This window comes from Numida meleagris, chromosome 4 (assembly GCF_002078875.1).
Source record: "Numida meleagris isolate 19003 breed g44 Domestic line chromosome 4, NumMel1.0, whole genome shotgun sequence".
Lineage (NCBI taxonomy): Eukaryota > Metazoa > Chordata > Aves > Galliformes > Numididae > Numida > Numida meleagris.
Window position 1 is genome coordinate 5,637,912 of NC_034412.1, and position 14,328 is coordinate 5,652,239.

The 14,328-nt window shown below is 38.5% G+C and overlaps 1 protein-coding gene across 29 annotated transcripts in view; it reads left to right on the forward strand.

The window, feature by feature from the left end:
* NAALADL2 (N-acetylated alpha-linked acidic dipeptidase like 2) overlaps positions 1–14,328 on the forward strand; it is a 410,961-nt gene that overhangs the window by 194,696 nt on the left and 201,937 nt on the right. For all 29 annotated transcript variants that reach the window (XR_002438226.1, XR_002438227.1, XR_002438228.1 and 26 more), the window contains one exon: positions 1,631–2,126. Coding sequence is in view for 13 of the 29 variants with exons in the window: in XM_021395578.1 (XP_021251253.1) it covers positions 1,631–2,126 (496 nt within the window). In the remaining 16 variants the exon portion in view is untranslated. The remainder of the gene's footprint in view (positions 1–1,630; positions 2,127–14,328) is intronic.

The window sequence follows — 14,328 nt, forward strand, 5'->3', positions numbered from 1 at the left end:
AGAATCTGTGAAGATCTGAACTGTCTACATATTATCAGGGAAGATATTTTTACTAACAGTTTCTTGATCCTGAAGGACACTAGCATGATTTCAAAAGATTCCCTGTGGGTTTTCCAGCAACATTTGGATGTCTGAAAAGCATGCATGTCCACTGATTTAAATGTGCTTAAAATTATGCAGCGTGCTTTAGCTTAGTTCAGCTCACTCTATACTCCGTTGCTTCCACTGCGTATAGAAGTATTTGGACTGCAGGTGGAGAATTGAAATGCAAAGTGTGTAAACCTGAAACACATACCTCAGGCATGTGCTGTCTTCACTGTTACTGGTCTGCTTGACAGTTATAGGCAAGGGATATTTATTTGCCTGTACAAGGAAATAGGATCTGTAAATGGGTATTGTAGAGAGCAAGACAGGCTTTTGGTGGACAATAGGCTGTTCATTATGTCAATGCTTTCTAGCGGTTGGTTCTCTTAAAAAGAGCTTCAAACAAGCTAAATTCTTCTCTGCTGTTAGAGTAGGTTCATCTATTATGTGTCCTCAATAACGTTGTCTGGAGGTACTTCTTAGAAAATGCCTTAAAATGTCAAAATGGAAGGATAATGCAGTGTTGTAGGGTTCGGTTTGATATCTATCACTGCAAGAAGTTTAATATCTTTATCTTCATTTTATTCTAGTTGATGAGTCTGAAGTTAGAAAAGCCCTTGATTACAGATACTTATGTGATGGAATAGCTATTGTCAAAGTATGGAGGAAAATGGCACCCTACTGTTGCAGTCTGTTAAAAATGATTTGTTGGAAATTGACTTTGAATGTTTGTACTGGAGGTCAGTTCCCGTTGGAGGGCTTCTACTTCCTTTGAAGTATCTAGAAGTGCCACAGATATGCCACGCTATTAAAGGAATGATTTTGATATAAATATGTGTCTGGCAGTGATTTTTATTCATTAAATTGGGAAAAATAAGTGGAGCAAAACAGCTGGGACAATTTCTAAGTAAATTCATCAGTCATTCAGGAACTATGCATTTAAAATACCTATAAATAATAGAATCTTCCATCTGAAAGGAAGCCTTTTGTTGATATGTAAGTAGACTGTTACTCTGAAATTTCTTTTTTAACTTCTCATTTCCTTGTGTTTAGAATCAGACCCGGCAAGTTACGTTGTTTTTATTTTTCCAACTTTATGTTAGCAGCATTGTTTTGTACAGTGTGTGCAATAAAATTGATGTGCACAGTTAAGCTTTAAAATGACTTTCAGATAATAAATAATTGTTTTGGAAACTGTACCTTCACTCAAATTTTTATTACTATCTTGAGACTGACAAAAATAATGGACTAACTTTTGTGTTTTGCCATTGGTACTCATCAATTCCCTTTACTCATATCCTTCAATATACTGTATCCTTTTAAATATCTTATTTCCTCTCCGATGATTATTGTGGGACTACTGATCCTACGAAGAATAATAGGAAGATGGAAATAGGGAGAAACTGAGTTTTTGCTTTTTAATACATATTTTCAGTTCTCCCAGGTTTGCAAAGGAGATGTAAAAAAAAAAAATAAAATTGTTTATGTAGACATGAGAAAACAAATACTCAGGTTTGTTTTTTGTTTTTAAAATTTGTTTTCACAGTTAAAAAGATGGCCTATCAAAAAGTGAATGCGGACCAGAGAACCCAGGGGCAATACCTTGAGAGTGATGACCTCCAGGGAACAGCACTGGAACTGGAATGGGACATGGAAAAAGAGCTGGAGGAGCCTGGCTTTGACCATTTCCGACTGGATGGTGCAGTCCAGCATCATCTGGGAAACTCGCAGAGCCCTGACCTCGATCTCGAGCCCATCCAGCCATCAGCTTCTCCTAAGGGAAGATTCCAGCGACTTCAGGAAGACCCTGAGTACATCTCACACTATACAAGACAGCCACCAAAGAGCCACCGCTGCAGTTTTTTTCGGATACTGAAAGTATTTTGCGCTGCTTTGATTTTATTTATTTTTGGAATTGTGGTAGGATATTATGCAGGCAAGAAATGCCCTTCTCCCCCAGCATCTCCAGAACCAAATCATCCTCATAACGACCATGAAATTCTCAAGGAAATCAAAGCTGAAAATATTCAGCAGATTTACAGGTATGTATTTTAATATTTTTTCACTAAATGCCATCAGACGCGAATGTTAAGAATTCCTGTGAATTTTTTTTAAATCTTATTTATTCTTACTTAGAAACCTTAGCTTTTCCTTCATGAATGATATTTATAACGATGTGGATTTGTCTTAGTTGCTGCGTTATGGAAATATTTTATTTTGAGAGGATCAGTAATTTCTTTGCTCGGTGTGCTAATATTACCTTTCGTGTACGTTAATTGAAAAACATGGATTATTCAGATTGAATATGGGAGAAAGTACCAGATTATGTGGATGCAGTCAATCGTCAGGTAACATTGAAAAGCAAAGTGTTAGACTGTGGTTTGTAATATTTGGATCTCCATGAAATCCCCATCTGATCTCTGGCAAATAGGCGAATCTTTGCTTTCTATTTTCTGCCTGCGAGTGGGAAGTCAACCTTTAGTAGCATGCTTTTAGTGGGGAAAATGAAATTTGAACTATGAAAGATTGTTTTTAGAACATAATCAGGAGGATTACTCCTTCTCTCAAAATGTTGTTAAAATTCACTGAATTGAAAAAACAATGTTTTAATACATAGTACCTATTAACTTGGATATGGACATGAAGTGTTATGCAGTACTCACTGAAACCCCTGGCTGGGTTTTATTTTTATTATTTCTCTTTCCATACAGAAACTTTCCGCTGATTTGAAAGTTTATAAAACACTTTTGTACAAGAGTACAATCACTTTTCTCATGCAGTGAATGTGGATGAAACTAGGTTTTCCTGCCAATTTTTTAAAGCTGTTTCTCCATGAAGGAGGAGTTTGACTTATTTCTGGCTTCTGGAGCTGACCCAGAGCAGTGGAAGTTCTTTTTTTCATGGTAAAGGAAATGCATTGCACATTTTTTGATCAGTAGCAGTTCAGAAGTGGCAGAATTTATATACCCAGGATTAGGAAGGATTGTTGTAGAGGAAATCCTAAGAGCTTGTTTGGGTATTTCAGAAGTAAATTGAAAGTAATTATTGAAGTATTCCAATATAATTTGTCTCTTTTTTCTTTTCATATGTGGTAAACCTGACCCTAAAATCCTTGGTTAGTTCCATGCTTTGAACCAGTATTACTACTAAATGCAAGTTTTAAGTGTACGTATATATATATTGTAAAGGACTTAATACCAGTTTTCATGTGCTGATCAGAGTCAACTTTATGGATCCAATTATTTTCATAATGGAAAGGCTATAGGTGATGAACAATGGTGAGTCTGTACGTTAAAGATTTAAATTCCATGCCTGCTCACAAAGGAAAGTAGACTGAAGTCTGTCATTAGGCATAATCACGAGCAAAGTATTTTAATAAGCTGGATTATACTGACATAACATTACAGAAATGACAGAAAATTGCAGAAAGCTCTGTCGGTCTCAGGGTAATATTCCAATGCTTTGTTTTGGGATTAGGAATCACTTGCCATTTTATTATTTTGAAGAGTAGTCTAAAAACATTCTGTTGTTTCATCAGTTTTCAAATTATTTTGGCTAGCTATTGAGATGTTAATTTGAATCTGGCCTTTGGGTAAAATCAATTACAGGAATACTTTGCATCTAACAAAACTTATAGCATTGCCATCCCTTAATTAACGTAATACTTAGAACTTGGCCATTTTTTTCTATGTATAGCAAGATTTCCACAAACGTCATCAAGCATTAGTTTCTCTACTTACCAGTTCTGTATATAAATGCATAGTCAGTGTTCTTAGTTTGCTATATTATCCACAAGATTTTTCTTTACCCAACATTTTGATCTGAGAAAGTTCTTCATTGCATGTTCTGTTAAGCTGTTTTCCCTCAACATCTGTTTGTCAAGAGTCAAAGCTATTGCAATGAAACCTGCGTATATGTAGTTCCACAAATATAGAACACACAGCATATGTTTCTTGGGGAAAGAAAAAAAAAACTGACAAAATCAATATATGTTATTGTAAGTCTTCTTTCAATGTAATATGCTTTGAATTACTAGGGATAAGTGGCAGCTGCTTAGCTTGCAATTTCTAAATGTTACTGAGAATGACATTAATTTAATTCTCACTGCTTAGATCAGACTCAATAAAAGTAAGAAATTTTGCTAACAATTCTGATAAAGGACTTAGGGGAAAAAAGACACAGCTGTGCTGGTCCTGTTGTCCCTGTAGATGTCACCTTAATGTACTTGGAGGTCTGGAGTGGGAATGTTCTGTTGGGATGAAGTCTGCTGCAACTAGTTGTTCTGTACATTGTGACCTTCTGGGCTGTAACTGAAGTTACTGAAATGCACCCAGGTTCTTCTGTTGATTTTTCTTGGAATTTGGACTGGATTCTGTGCAAGTTAAATGGAGGGGTGACATAGTAATGACAGCAGTTTGTCTTCAGAGTTTGCTGAAATAGGACAGAGAGGCATGCCTGCCCAGCTTCTCCCCTTTTGACTCTTAGGGGCAACTCATTTGCTGCTCTTCTGCCATTCGCACCCTGTCTCTCTGCATCAGCCACTTTTTTCCTACTCTGTTTCCAAGAAAAACAAGAGGAAAAAAATAATGAGATAATGAGTCTACTATGTTTATTTTATAGGAAGTTTTGGTTTTTGATTTGACTTCTACAAATTAACTTCATAAACGTATTCATATTGAATAATAAGTGTAAAGAAAGATGGACTGCTCTGGTGTTGTCTGTGATAATTCTAGCTATTACCTTACTTGCCTGATTAGTTAAATCTCTCAAACATTATTTTAAAAATCCTGATAACCCTGTACTGCTTCATTGTGCCATTCCTTTCAACAGTGAGGGGTCTCAGTTACTAGCAGATTCACAGCCTTGCAACTGTGAAAGATGAATACATGTTTCCATGATTAAGAACAAGGACTTACAGACTGAAGACTTTTGCTTTGCTCTTCATCCAATCCATAGGGCTGTTCTTACATTTCAGCTCTGCTTTTCATTCTATATATCCTCACTCAAATCTTTCTTCACTGAGATTTCTTCCCCCTTGAGCAATAGGGAGGTTTAAATCCCTTCGTAATGCATCTAGTTGTAACTAACTGTCCTTTAGAGGCATATCTTTTGCTTCTTCCAGCTGGTAATATCACCTGCAGAATCTCACAAATCCATCTCTGGCGAGAATTGATTTGTCACTAGTGGCTGGTGCTATCCATAACTGCAGCTTAGTTCTTCAAAGGGCTGTGGGAAAGCAGACAGCGGCAGCTCTCCTACACGGTCATTGCCAAAGAAACAAAAGTTGCTCTGCAGTGAAGAAAGGACTTTACATCATTATCTAAAAGTGAGGAAGGAAACTTCCTTCAGACCCAAGTTTCTCTTGTCCCGGAGCAGTTATATTCAGTGTTGCTAAATCCTTGGAGCTTCAAACATTTGTATCAAGCAAAGCTCGTGAAGCACTTAGCAAGCAAAGATAGCCCAGAGCTTCTTGGAAAAGTTGAATTGCGGAAATTTGCAATTAATTAAATTTCCAATTTGCTTACAGGAAAAACTGAATTTGCTGTCCCACGAATGAGAAATCTTGGCAGGAATAGATCATCACCTTCTAATGGGAAGGGTACAAGGGGAGAAAGGAGAAATAACTGTGTCTTTGGTTGTGCTCCGTACTTCTGGTGACTGCTTCTCCCAGGAAAGACCTATTGTGTCCCCACTGCCATTAGTAGCTACTGTTAATTAATAGCAGCGTGCTGCCATATTCATTCATGAATAGCTGGCCTAGACCACTGCTTGCTTTACCTGGGGTCTGAACAGCTGTCTTTATGTTCACAGTACGCGAACAAATCCTGACTTCTGTCATGCCAGCACGGGAGAACTACATAGCAAGTAGCAAGTCTGTGGGAATTCATCCTGTTTGTTGCTGTGTATCAGTCTCAGATATTTATTGTATTGCCATAAAAATGCAAGCACTAAATATAGTTAGCCTGAGTCTGAAGTCCTCTCTGCTGCATCTTTAGAAATTGATATTGCCATGCTCCTGGGGAAGCAGGAGCTCAGTGAGCTCTCTGGATTTATTTCTTTCCCATATTTTACGTAATCACTTGGGATTCTTTTTATTCACATGACAATTTTCAATGTGTATTTATAAGTACAAAGACCTTTTGAAAGGAGATAAGAGTAATATCATACAAGTGAAAGTTCCCCCTTATCCTCCTGATACCTCACCCATAAAGAATGGCTCTGAGAACATGAGGAGGTATCTTTTGTGCAAGAAAGATGCCCTGCATGACCCAAGCCATTATCTGTGGAACACTAACTTGATAAATTTCAGCTCCAGATACCCACTTATGTCAAATATGATTTTTTCCCCTGCCCCAAAATAGTCTATATTTGTACTTCAAAGGTATTATTAGAAAGGCTTGTCTGTTTTATAGTTTTCATGGGTTTCATTTGATTTGCCCCCTTTTTTTTGAAATGGCTTAACATAGCTCTTTCATTTGTTTTTCTATAGATGGAAGAAAGAAGTGTTATACTGGTATAGTGATATATTATATAGTTTGTTCCGTTAGTGTCAGTTGCAACATATGCTTGTAAAATTCTTCTTCCTGTTTGAGGAAACAGTTGATGGTTTATTCGACATCTAAGGACATGGTTTATATATCAAGTCCACTGTGCGGTTTACTAAAAACAGTTTTTCCTCTCTGTTGATTATTTTTCTTAATGATAACCATAAAAATATATTGAATTTGAGATGTTTGATTTGGGAAATCATTTACAGTAAAGTGTGATTTTTGTATTATAACTGAGTCCTCTGTAAATGAAGTGCACAGTGTTGCTTTAAAATTATTTTTTGTAAGCAATACACCAGTGTGATATAGTAATGAATTAGATCCAATAAGCTGTACATTCACATTGGCATAATAAGTAATGAGTCCCTTGATAAATTTCCTTATCTGTCACAGCCCACATGAATGGCTTCTGCCTTACTGCGGCTTTCTCAAAGTCAACATACAGTTTTGTGCTAGGAAAAATAGAAAGGAAATCACGACTGGGCCAACTTAACTGTTCAGAAACACTTCAAAAGACAAAAAAAAGTATTTAATTTTGTCGTTGAGGCATAAGAAAATGATAGATACTGCCAAACCTCTGAGACCTTTTCACACAAGAAGAGAAGCAGGAGAATTTGTGCACTGTGCATGATGTCCTGCGTGGCTACAAACTGAAAACTGAGTATGATGCTTTGGGGTATTCTACTATAATGGCATCGTTCCAGGTTTATTTTGTGGAGGAACAAAATGTGTAGATTAGCTAATTGGGAAATTTTGAAGGTTTTTCTTCCTTACTGTTTTTTCTTAAATCCTTCTTTTTTTTATGGCACAATATCTATTTCAATGCAACGTTGTCAGGCTTGGAGTAGAAACATGAGGGGAGGAAGACGGGGGGGCAGTCCAGTGCTGGTGAGAGATTACATGGGGCAGAGTGGGCTGGAGGTTGTAGTCCTGCTTTGCATTAGGTGGAACAGGACCTGCAACCTGAACTGTTTACACTGGAGTGCTTCCTTACAGAATTTCTGAGTGTCGATCCAGTGCCTCACATGAAAAGGAACACCTGTTTTTGGTAGGCTATAGAGCGTAAATGAATTTTGCTCTGATGACTTCTTTTTGGACTGTGTAATCTTATCTTTTAAAATTAGGTTACCTTGCCAATTTGCCTCAAATCTGTTATAAGCAGATGTGTGGCTAGAGTTTAGAGGGAAAACCAATTTCCACGGCTATTAGACATCTACTTCTTTACCATGACTGCTAAAAAGTATGGGGCAATTTAGTCCTAATTAGAAATAGCAATTCTGAGCAGTGGTAAGTACTACTTTTTCTCACAGATGATGAAACGAGCTAAGCCAGCATTGGTGGGTGAATAATTTCCTTCTTAAAGGTCTAGTATGCCTCACTCTCACCTGCTCAGGCGTTCAGGGTGATCAGGGAGGGACTGACGATTCCGTCAGTTGCCCTGCTTTCAAGGTCTCAGGACAGGCTGATGTCTCCCAGGCCTCATGCTTCCCTTTACCTGCAGCTGTTGAATGCTGTTTAGAAAGCTGAGGATTTCTGAGGGTTGTTTCTTCAGCATGGGGCGAACTGGAGCAGATGGTAAAATATGAATCACAGAGCAGTAACATTTTGTGTAGTGTTTGGTGTTCCTTAGGCTTAGTACTAGACTGTACCTGAAGAAGTATTTGACTAGACATTTCTGAGTGATTCTGACAATAATACCAGCTAAAAGGCTGTATTTACAGGCAAAGGTTTTATTTATGTTGCCACTCATCAGTTTTATAGACATAACCAAACCATACGTCTTCTAACAGAAAGATTCTGAAGGAAAAAACATCATGTCCTGTTGAGACAACAACCGGTATTTATTTATTTTTTTTAGTAGAAGAATTTCTTCCAGCAGGGAAATACTGAGGAGGTGGAAATTGGACAAAGTGGTTGGGCAGCGTCCAGTCTTTGCACCTTAATACAAGGAGAATTAATCACCTTGGCTAGTGGTCCCAGGAACATGCTTATGAAGATACTGAGAAACAAACATTCCAGAACAAAGGCTCTTAACAATTTAATAACTGCCACTAGATGTGTTATCTGCTAATTGCCTGAACAACGGGAAGAGTTTCTCATGCTGAGGTAACTGCGTTGGCGCTCAGCGTGACACTGTGCTCGAGGGTGGCTGTTTTCCCCAGGGAGGAGATGGTGGCACAGGGCATTGCAAGTTCCCTTTGTACCATTTCTTAAGCACTAACAAATTTCTGTTTAGGATGCATCTCTCATCAGCAGACTGTAAAACTGAAGTCTGTTGTGGTACTCTTGAGATGCAGCTTTTGAAAGGAGTGCTGCAATTCCATGGTATGCACTGCAACAATTAGCAATTAGTTTCCTGCCTGTACACATAAATCAAATTAACGAAGCCTCGAGGGGAAAGAGTTTTCTCAGCCCTCTATGGTTGTGCTTTGACATCCAGCTCCCTGCAGTCAGCACCTATGACAGCTATCTACTAGACGCCTGCTAATAAGTCAGGCTGTTACCAAATTCACTGAGACCAGCAGGACTGCAATTTGTTGTGCGGTATTAGGTTACCGTTCATGCAGCGCTCAGGATTGAAGGCTACTAACGGACAACACGAGGAATCGATCAGAGATAATGAAATTGATATTGTCTGAATAATAATCAATTTTAATAATTGTCTTCTACAGTAGTCTTACATTAAGGGGCTTCTGTTCTCACTTCAATTCTCTTTGAAAGCTGATGAGTTTCTGAAGTGTAGTAGTTGCCATGCTGAAACAAATACAAAATGTATTAAAAAGATCATCCTTTTCCAGTAATATTGGAACTTGTCCAGCGTTAGACTTTCAAAATTAAACAAATTGATTTAATGGGTTGCTTTTTCACAATTTCATGAAAACTCTTTATGGACAAGAAGTTAAATAACTCAGGGGGTGTGTATGTATCTTTGAATTTTCTCTGTCTGAGTAGATTATAATCTTTAAACATGCGTGAAGTCTCATCCTTCATATAAGCTAATGTTTCCTTTGGGCATATTTAATTGATGCAAATTCACACTTCTTCCTATTTTTTCATGGGTGAAACAGCTGAAATATTCCAGTTAGGTGGAAGTTTCCCCAGTTATTACTTATTTTCTTTTAGTATCAAGGGAAAAGTGAACTGAAGTGTCACTACTGAAATGAAGTATTCTAATTTCTCAGAAGTAAAATTGTTTGTAAATCCTGAATTTAATATTTTTATTCCTGTTTTGGAATTTTGTGTGTGCACTGATAAAAGAAACTCTGGTCTTCAACCAGCTTAATGTTCTGATTGTGTTTTGTGAAAGCTGGAGAAAATTTAACAACTTCCATCTTTTCAGCTGTTGTGCAGTTTTTCTTTCTTTTCTATAGTGTCACAGAGATTTCCTTGTACCAGTGTTTCCACAATCATAAAAGTTCAATATATGCATTTTTTTCTTACATTTTCCAGTGGGAGCTCAAACTTTGTTGGCCAATGGGCTAATAAGGCAGCTTGTGAGGCTTAAGGAAAAAGATCGCTATTCCTTTATATATACTTATATACTTACGTTCTGCTCTATGAAATAACACATTTTGCTTTTGTTCGAGTGGTGAACTGCAGCCTGTAAGCTAGAGGAGCCCAGGAGTTCTTCGAAACAGTGGAAGACAGTGGGAGGAAGCAGTGGTAGTTTAAAATGGATAAAGAGTCCATGAAAATGTCACCTTTCATGGAAATCATTTTCTTTGTTCCAGCAGGGCATCTGTGATTTAGCAGAGTGCTCACATATTTATGGTTATGATTATGGCTGAGGCAGGAACATGTTCCCAACAGTTCTGGAATCTGTTTCTTGTCGAAGGCTACGTGAGACAACGCTGATGCAGTGCAGATTGGGACCATTTAATTATTTAAATAGCTGGGTGAGTGCTATTTGTGAGTAAAAGGTGGTAGCTCTGGGAAGTTGCTTGTTCCATGGCCATTTGTTTGCAATGGTTACTAAATGCTTTTATTTTTAATAAAGGCCAACTTAGGTGATGGGCCTTGTGATGTGCATTATTAAATACATAGATGAGCTTAGGATAAGGCCATACGGTCATGAATAAAGTTACCATTCTCTATCAACTATTTAGGGAACAAAGCAAGAAACTGAATTATTCATTATATGCTCAGTGTAAGGCAAATGGAACCTGCTGCTGGGTTGCTAGCAGTGCAGAAAGCAACTTAAAAATACAAATGGCTTTCCTCTGTATTGTCATGCTTGGTTTTTCTTTGCAAATATATCTAGAAACTATTTAAGAAAATTAAACTGTTCCAAAAAAAAAAAAGAGAGAATTCAATCTCTGTAGAATCCCAGCACGGTCTCTTTGGGGATTTTATTTCTAAATTATTCAGCCTACATACATGCTAAAGCGATTGATAAGGCATTGTATTTTGGAAATGAATATAGGTATTCCTTTTGTTCTCATGGAAATTTTTTTAAAACTTGAAATAAGTTTTGTAGTTATTGTTTCCTATAGACAGAAATATATATATTTATACAGCCATCTATTTATATATGAGATTTTGCACATATGTGGACTCAGATCTACTTTTGCAAAGCAGCTGAAGTTCTGTCACTTGTATTACGAATCTCACAAGTTTCATATATTCTAGTGTTCAGTATCTCTTCTCCCTGTGGTTGTGGCTGAAACCTGATTTCCATTCTAATCCTAGGCCCAGAGGTATTTTCTGTATTTGTAAGTTCTTTGAAACTGTAAGAACTGAAATGCTATGATGACTATGTTATCATAGAACCTAGGAAGTTATTAAGGATGCTGTTCTGCAGGGAAGGATGGGCCTCAACTCCTGAAGAAGTTGGTAGCGTTTCTTTAGCAGTAGATGAGAAATAAAAGTTAAATATGAGTTCGAGGACCCGTTTCCTTCATAGTGAAGTAGATGTTAGGCAACATAAAATATTAAGATGATCACAGTGCAGAAACACTTCCACGTTAAAATAGGTATGTGAGCTCCTTAGTCTGGTTGTGGGAAAACAATAAAGCAAGAACCAGTGGCTGAAAGAGGAAGCATTACGTTAAAAAAAAAAAAAAAACAGAAAAAAAACACTGATAAAGTGAAAAAGATGGGATGAAGTGACTTAGTGGTTCCTTTCTGAAGTTTTTCTAATCTGTCCATTTTATCTTTATTTTTTTTCAAAGTTATTACATTTCTAGTGTACTGAGTTCAGATTTGTTACATGTGCAAAAAAAATGTATTGGAGTGTAATTTTGAAAACTCATAGTACTTTTGCAGTGGAGTAGGTTCCTCAGAAGATAGGGCTTTTCTTACCTCTTACTAATATTAGCAAACTCTGAATTTTGACTACATTTTATAATCAGAATTTGCATCTGTGGCCTAGGAGCTGACACACAGTGCACAGCAGTACACGGGCTGTAGCACACACGTTCAAGTGCTGGAGCCGGAGATGACACCAGGAGGAACAGGACAGCTGAACTTTGTGTGTGTTCTGTAGCACTTGTACAGACACTTCTAAGTGAAAGGGACTGTGTCAATGCAGTGTATGCCCAGTCTTGTTACAGAGGGGGTCACGTAAACTAAGCAAAACTTTCAAGGAGAATGAAAAGATCACATTCCGCACAATTGTACTGGTGGCAGTGTGAGCCTGTTCTGTTAACCAGCCCGCGTGGGTTTCTGACAGAGGAAAAAGCAGCTCTTTACATCAAAGGCTCGAGGCTACACTGCCGCCTTTCCTTCTGCTTTTTGTCATTACTGGTTAGATGAGATCAGATTCTTCAAGTTTTCACCAACTGGCTTCTAAAAAAAATGGCAGTGAGAGTTTCCTCTGTTAGCATTAAACTTTTCAATTTCTGGAGTTACCACTTATTTTCCCTTTATATTTAGCTATTTTAAATAGCTTGTCTCTGAGAAGGTTTGGTATTAATATTCTCTTTCGATTAATAAACTGAACTAGAAGTGAGGTGCTGGGGCTTGGCGGGAACAAAGCTGGGGCTGAGCTCGGTGCTGCCGTGCTCTGCTGGAGCACGCACAGAGCTGTTTATAGCACGGCCAGGCCTTTGGGGCATTATCTTGGATTTGCAGCTCTCAAATGGCTAAAGTTTGTTTTTTTTTTTTCTTGACAACAAAACAGACACTATTAAAACAGGAGTCATTTGAAATTATTGCAGAAATACAAAGCTAAATAAATGAAATCCTACTTTAGTCTTACGGATTTGGAAATTGGTTTTACATGCTTTCGTCACATCCTGACTGGATTAATCTAGCTCTCTTTGTACAGTTCTGCCGCTGCAGAAATTGCAGCATGTACAGACTGCGGCTGCAGCAGCATTCAGTGCTGCCCTGAGGAAGGGCAAGGCTTGCCGAATTTTCAGTCTCTTTTGTGTGTGTCTCATTTTCTCCTGACTTTGTATGTCTTGAAGTTAAAAAGGTCTCACTGTTTGGGAAGGTGTTAATGGGATCAGGGTGAGTCATACTCAGGATTAAGTGTTGGAATTGTGATTGGATCCCATCCCCTTTGTTAACATAATTAAGACTGACATTAAAGATGAAATTATCCTGTATAAAATTAGGGCCTCAGGTAAGAGAGAGGCTCTGCAGGGACGTTGCTGTGTGGTGCTGTCCGTGCCGTGATGAGGAGGCCATACTCTGCTGCCTGAAGAGCGCGGTGCCCCGCGGGGGTGGAACCAGGCGAGCCGCCATCTTGTTTCTCCTCAGCACCCAGGCGCAGGTTGTTGGGACGCCATGTGCAGAAGGGTCAAGCATTACTTTGCCAAAAGCTGTCCTGGTGGTCTCATGAGCTACACGGAGAAGTGTTTGGAGAACATGGAGAGTGTATGGGGCCCTGCTCGTAGGGACCTGCAGCTACTTTGACTCAGCTCACGGTTCCATTCTTGGCGGCCTGCTCCTTGCTCTCGGTGCAGGCCGATCGCTGGCGTCCTGAACACTGGTGATTTTTTAAGATCGGTTTTTTGGTCTGGTCAATTTTTTTTTCTAGCGGGAATGCCAAATTGCCTGAGCCAGATGTAAATCTCTTGCCAACAGGCTGCCTTTCCTCAGTTACCTGTTCTGAACCGCCTCAGGGAAGTCCTGAAGCCCTCGCAGGCATCCTGCCGGAGCTGCTCGCCCCTGGGGCCTTGCACCCCCCTGTGCCTCGCACGTTTGCAGCTGAGCTGACTTGCTGAAGGCTGTTTGCTTTTGCACTACATCTGACTCTCCTGAGATCAAGTCCCATTTGCTTCCGCTCAGATAAAAACCGCTGACATTTCCACTGCGTCTTTCAGGATAGGAAGGTAAATTTCTTTGTAAACTTAGCCAGACATAGTTGTGCTTTCTCAAGAATTCAGGATGACTGAGTTTGGGTTATTCAGTAACTGCATTTCAGCCTACCCCAAAGTAATTAATGTTAAGATTGGGTTATATACTAAATCTTTGGTGCATAAGGACACTTTAACTCCTTTTATTTGTTGTATGGTAAAGACTGATTGCAGGCTGTGTTATGCTATGTGATTCCTGGTTCAGCAAAGATACAAAACGGAATTATCTGAAGTTGGGTCTAACTATTTGTTGTGTCTCATTGTACTATTCATTAGTGTCCTGAGTAATGACTTTGACTGAGATGAGAATGGTGATATTCCGTCCATAAATCAATATCTATTATCCCAGAGGAAAAGTTGTTACTTTTTCTAGAATAAAAGTGGTTTTACAC